Source organism: Chenopodium quinoa, unplaced genomic scaffold (assembly GCF_001683475.1).
Source record: "Chenopodium quinoa cultivar QQ74 unplaced genomic scaffold, ASM168347v1, whole genome shotgun sequence".
NCBI lineage: Eukaryota > Viridiplantae > Streptophyta > Magnoliopsida > Caryophyllales > Amaranthaceae > Chenopodium > Chenopodium quinoa.
The window spans coordinates 171,821-178,314 of record NW_018744394.1 but is presented as its reverse complement, the minus strand read 5'-3'; the positions used below and the strand labels follow the sequence as shown (position 1 = coordinate 178,314).

The 6,494-nt window shown below is 32.0% G+C and overlaps 1 protein-coding gene across 1 annotated transcript; it reads right to left on the bottom strand.

Annotated features, from left to right (window-relative positions):
- Positions 1 to 4,275, bottom strand: LOC110696855 (protein FAR1-RELATED SEQUENCE 5-like). The gene is made up of 2 exons (XM_021874189.1): positions 4,089 to 4,275; positions 1 to 650 (listed from the first exon to the last, which is right to left on the bottom strand). The coding sequence occupies exons 1-2, from the start codon at positions 4,273 to 4,275 to the stop codon at positions 1 to 3; spliced, it is 837 nt and encodes a 278-aa protein (XP_021729881.1).
- Between the last annotated feature and the right edge of the window lie 2,219 nt (positions 4,276 to 6,494).

Sequence of the window (6,494 nt, the reverse complement as noted above, 5' to 3'; positions counted from 1 at the left end):
CTAGGTTTGGTTTTGGAGAGAAACAAATGAGTGTCTACAATCTCCAGCCTCAAATTGTTTCATTCTTATCCTTGAGCAAAAATTCAGATGATCTACAACACTATGACCTATATTCTGTTCTCCTCCAGCCTCTGTAGCCATGTAATTGTAAGTGTCCATTGTAGTTAGACCTGAAGATTTCTTTGTTTTTATTGCTTCAGCTTTTTCTTCTGTCATTTTTCTTTCAGAACGATGCAAATAATGCCACTGTGACCTTGTTAGCTCATGGTTATGCTGAATAACATGAGCCACTACCTCAAACTTTCCTTCTTTATTCACTTTTGCTCTTATGCATGCCTTGCAATTTAATCTTGTAATGGCTACTTGTCTTGGCTTTCTTGTTTTCACTTTCACATCCTCTTCATTAACCATTTCAACTAACTTTGTTTTCTTGAAACCTGAATTTCTCTTTCCTTCAGCAGAACACGCATAATTTTTCTCAGTTACTATTTTTGTGTGCGTCTGGTATCTAGTTGTATGTTTTCGTATTGAAAACCCCAGTATAGCAGCATGTTTTTCATACAATTCCAAAATTTCTTTAAAAGTTTCTCTTACCACACCAAAAAATGAACCTCTAAGATCTAAACCAGAAGCATGAATTGGATTTGTATCTGTTATTTAATAAAAATATTGTAATACTCCGTATTTTTAATGTATTTTATAAATTATTTATTTAATTATAAAATATATTTTGGGTCAAACTATTTTAATTTTTGAATTATAAATAAAGCACGTATTTATATTTGGGTCAATAAGCATTCAATCCAAACGTATCCCATCTTTATTGAACCCAATCATCTTATTTTTACTTTTGGGCCACCTACTTCATCATTTAAGTCCATTATTTTTATGAAGCCCAAACCTACCCTAACCTACTCTACAATATAAATACTCTACTTATCCCCAAAATTTTACCACCCAAAAGGTCAAATGGTCAAGGTAAGCTATTTTCTTTTTATTTTTATTCTTTCTTTCTTCTTTTCCTTTTTCCTTTTCTTATTCTTTCTTTTTATTCTTGCATTTACGTGGGTTTTGGGTGACATAAACCCACCCAAATTTCAACACCGGCTGCCACTATTGCCCGCCAACCCCACCGCCGGCTGCCACCACCTGCCACGCCGCCGCCGGCCAGCAACCGCCCAGCTGGCCGGCCACCACCCACGGTGGTTCTTCCCTTCTCTCTCCTCTTTTATTTTGTTTTAATAATTATTCCTATAATATATTTTTGGGTATTGATTCTTGATGGTTAAATTATGATTAGTATGTTTTAAAATTGTGTTTTTGATGATTAAAGAGTATAAATTTAAGATTTTATGAAGTATTAAAAGTTAGGGTTTTAATTATTAAAGTGTTGATTTTTAGGGTTTTTATGAATAATTGATTTAGGGCTTTTATAGTAATGATGTTTTGAAATTTTGGTGATTGCAACTACTTATTATTTTACTTAATTCCAGATTTTTTTTAACACGCAAATTCATGTTTTAATAATTAGATTTCCGTTCGTTAATATTAATCTCGTTTTAATCCCGATCAGGTTCTAAACTCCTCCGATTTTGATAAAACAAAAGTAGTGTTTTCGAGTGGAAACAACGTTTTAAGAAAGACTCATTACATTTAGTAGTGAGCACCACCCTGTCGTGGCCAAATTCAGCCTCTAAATATGATTTTCGGGCAGTTTTTGATTTTTAACGAAGTTTTTTTTATGCTTTAAATTTTATCTTTGAATTTAAAAGGGGTAAGAGATAATTTAATGTTTCTATGGATAATTTAAGTATAAAGATGTATTTTGATGAAGTTTTAAAGGATTTTAGATTAGTTTAAAATGTTGGAATTTTATTTAAAGTAATATAATTGTGATTTTTAATAAAAGGGTGTGATTATCCATTAAAAAGGAGTTTAATTAGGGGTTCTTAAATAATTTTCAGATTATTATAAGTTATTTAAAGTGAGTTTAAGTTGCTGGAAATTGTTTATACAAGGGTAATTAATATAGTATTATTGTCCCTTTATGTAGGAGACTTGGTTCGAGAATTGTTGTAAAGTACTCGGTTATTTTAAGAGCTTATTCGAGGTACGTTCGCGTACTTAGCATATTTTGGTGATGTAGAATCATGCTAGGTTTGATTTCAATTAATTACAAGTAGTATCATGCTAAGGTTTATGTATGGAATTGTGAATTTATGATGTTTGTGATTAAATGGTGAAGCATGAATTATTTGTGATGGTTTATGGATTGGAAAATTATATTTTGGGCATGTTGTGTTTGAACCACATTTTTATTTATGGCATGTTAGAAGGCATGATTAATTAAACTACATGTTTAATTATGTTTGGAATATTGAAAAGGAATTTTATTATGGTTCAAATAATTTTTATTGATGCTTTAAGCATGAGGAAGGAGCTATATAAGTGTCTATGTACACAAGGAATAAATTGTATGTTGGTGCCTTTGTGCACTTAAGGTGTTTTTAACACCGAGGGATAGGATTTTTGGCGCATTATGCGTTTAAGGTGTCTTTGACACTGAGGTAGAATTAAAAAGGGTTCAACATTAAATAATATGTAGTCACTAATTATTCAAGAATTAAATTGGTATGTTTGGTCGATTGAATAATTATTGTTGATTGTTTTATAATTCTTTGAGAGTCATCACCAAGTCCAATAAAAGGTAAATAACGTAAAGTGAAAGAGATTACGCACCAAAACTCTTGGAACGTATATACCTTGAGTATGAACAATGGAGGGAGTTATGGGGTTTTATATTTAACCATAACTTCCAATGGAGTACATGACGTTGTATATTCCTTTTTTATTATTTATTATTATGCGCAGGAATTCCGCCACCTTTGTGTGGTTTTGTTGCCGGCACGGTTAGCTCCCGTGTCAGTTAACCTCAAATTTATTTGGGGAGGTTAATACGTGGAAACCCGTTCGATGCGTAATCAATGCAAAATGAATTAATTAGTGTCTAGTCATTGTGTCTTGTTGATTGGTGTGTATGCTTGTGAACAGGTGCAATGAGGTAAGTGTGTGTTGATAGGTGAAAAGCATGTTAGTGTGGCTAATTTACGCTTATGTACTCAGCTTTGCTGATTGTGTGTGTGTGTGTTGTGTATTTGGCCATGTCTTTATCTTGGCCCTATGATGACCCATTTTTAATGGAGAGTAGTGGAAACAAGTAGAGACAAACTTTTCAGGTATTGAGGCATATTCATGATGGGGCACGAGTGAAGAGCGAATTATGCTAGTTTATAATTGTTACAATGTGTTTCTGCTTTAATTAATTATGCTGATATTTTTATGTGGAGGTAATATCAAGTTTGGATTTGGGTTGGTTTTTAATAAGGGCCTTTAATGGTTCCAAGTTGTAGGTTGATTTTCATTTTACTTCGCTCATTTTGGTTTTAACTTTACTTTCGTTTGGTTAACTTTTCAAGTTGGATTGTTTTGGAAAGGTTTTTAAAATTAGTCTTCCGTTGTGTATCTTTGATATTTGCCTTAACCGTTTTCACGGTGGCGTTAATTTTTTAGATATTCTTATTTAAAGTTTTATACAGGGCAAAACAGGTATTTTAAAATAAAGGAATTTCTAGGGTGTTACAAATATATCAGATTATAATCAGAGACAACATATAATTCAATTTAGAGAAAACAAAATGGTAACATTTATTCGAAAATAGGGTCACTTTTATGCATGAAAAGGGTGACTTTATTCTGTTAAAAGAGTCACTGTATGTTATTACATGGGTAACTTTTTCAGTTAAAAGGGTCACTTTATGTATATAAAAGGGTCACTTTATGTTGTTAAAAGGTCACTTTATGTTGTTAAAAGGTCACTTTATGCTGTTAAAAGGGTCACTTTATGTTGTTAAAAGGATCACTTTATGAATATAAAAGGGTCACTTTATGCTGTTAAAATGGTCTCTTTGTGATGTTAAAAGGGTCACTTTGAGATGTTAAAAGGGTCACTTTGTTTTGTTAAAAGGATAACTTTGTGCTGTTAAAAGGGTAACTTTTTGCATACAATCTGAAATGTTTATAGAAATTACCTTCAGTTGCATTTGATTTGGTTGTTTGTTCTGAATTTGAGTCAATTGATTTGCCAGGAACCGCTTGATATTCTGCAGTCTCAATTGGTTCTTCTGCAGTCTCAATTGCTTCTTCTGCAATCTCAATTGCTTCGATCTTCTGCATTCTCAATTGCTTCTTCTGCATTGTTAATTGCTTCTTCTGCATCGTCTACATTGTTTATATTGTTGAGTATTGGTACGAATTCATCTCCAAAACTCTTTGTTTCTTCTTCTTCTTCTTCTATAATCGATCGATTTAAATCGATTTCAAATTCAGTTTCAATTTGCCTCTGTTTTTGTAGCAATTCGTGGATGAGATTGCTACAATTTGTGGTATCAAAAGTCGAATTTTCCATTGATGATCGAATTCTCCAATATTTGCGTTTATCGAATTCCTCAATTTGTAAGTTTTCTCACTTTCTCTACTTTAATTGATGATCAAAATTTTTAATTTGTGCGTTTTTCACCTTTTTTCTTCACAATTGATGATCGATTTCTACAATTTTTGCGTTTTCTCACTTTCTCTCTCCTCAGTTCATGATCAAGAGCTGCGTTTTCTCACTTTCTCTCTCCTCCATTGTTGTTTGCGTTTTTTTGATTTTGAGGTATTAAATTTCGCGATTTTGTTTTTTTTTTAAAAAAAAAATAAAACCTAGTAAATGAGTGGCACGTGCACAATGTCCGATGTACAGTGAAAATACTGTACACCGGGTGCATGCAAAATGGATTGTTACTTTTTTCTATTCATTTATTAGAGTTTCTGAAATTTGTTTTTTTTTTTTTTTTTTTTTTTTTTTTTTGGTAAAATTGTGTTATTTTAAATGTGGGTTTTTATTTTGGCATGCGTTTTAGGTTTGATATGCATGCACTAGTCGTTAGACTAGAGATGAAACAAGATCTCCGGCTATACTAAAGGTATTGTATTTTTGATTTCCAGCATTGGTTTAATTTTGGAGGTTTGTCTTCTTAGGAGTTGAATTTATATTGATTTGAATATTTAACTCAATACTTGTTGATTGAAGCTTGAGTCTTGAGGAAAATTGGGTAAAGTTTTGGAATAACAATGAATTTATAGTAGTATCCCTTATTCTTATTTTATCAACTAAGATATTGTTTTGTGCATCTAATTTAGACTTGGAATGGCATCGACATTGATGATGGGAATTACAATGTAGTTTGGTTATAGTTGAGGGTTCGAGATTAGGGGTGTAGATTTTTTGTCTCTACTGTTATGACTTCTAGATTTAAAATGCTCGATAATATGGAATTGAAGCTCTCCAATCAGTGAGTTAATGGTTCTTTGTTGAACAATCTGTATTATGAGATTGATTTTGTCTATTTTTTGGCCTCTCTTTCACTTGCAAGATTAATTTTTCTGTATTTTTTTTTTAAAAAAATTCCTATTTTATTATGTTTCTTTCATTATGAGCTGCCATTATTTTCTGTTTCTATAAAGAACCTACTTTTTTTTTTGAACGGGAAGGATAATATCATTAAATAAAAGCCATACGACATCTACAATAATAAGGATCTGTAAACCACAGATTTAGAGAAAATATCATAACTTTTACAATCAAAATCATAACTAATTTGCATATTTGGCATAGCTCATACTCCACCGCTTCAAGCTTGACGCGAGCAATGATTTTCGATGTCTTTGCTTCTTTCCAAGTTGAGACCTCCACAATCTGTGCTGTTGTTTTGATCGATCGGTTGATGACAAATCCCAAACCCATAGGAATCCAAATCACCTTCTCAATTATTATAAGAACCCTAAAAATAAAATTCTCATCCATAGATGAGAATCAAAATCCCAGAAAATTGGGAAAAACCCAGAAAATTGGGACAAACTCTCACAAATGGAGAGAACAAAACAAAACAAAAAACTAAATTGAAATAAAGAAAAAGGGTAGGAAATACTCTAATTTACGAAGAAATTAGACTATTTCCGGCCTAAACGACCAAGAAAATTAAAACCCTAGAAGAGAGAGGAGAGAGGAGAGAGAAGAGAGAAAAAAGGATAAAGAATCTACTTGATTTCAAGTGTTTAGCAAAAGTCTTTCTACATGGAACCCAATGTGTACAACATATATGAAGTATTGTTCATGAATTGGGTAGTATATCAGGTACTTAAATTTACTGCTTCTCTCCAACAATTTATCTTGTGGTACATACAATAGTCTTGCAATAGACGCATAGGTAGTCTTGATAATTAATGAAATAATACCTTGTAAAATCACTTGATATGATATGCTGAACTGAATTTAAAGCTTATGGGGTAATATATATGTTCTGATAAGTGTGATTACCTTCTCAAAAACTCAAGTTTTATCTAAAAGCTATGAGTGCTGATGAAGGAATGTGAAGAAAAGCTAAATACTTGGC

What these genes read in the sequence shown, in the direction of transcription:
- LOC110696855 (XM_021874189.1), bottom strand. Translation starts at nt 4,275, where the DNA reads ATGCAGAAGAAGCAATTAACAATGCAGAAGAAGCAATTGAGAATGCAG. An exon ending in CAAATCAAATGCAACTGAAG is followed by an intron (nt 651 to 4,088) that starts GTAATTTCTATA and finishes ATTAAATAACAG; the next exon opens with ATACAAATCCAATTCATGCT.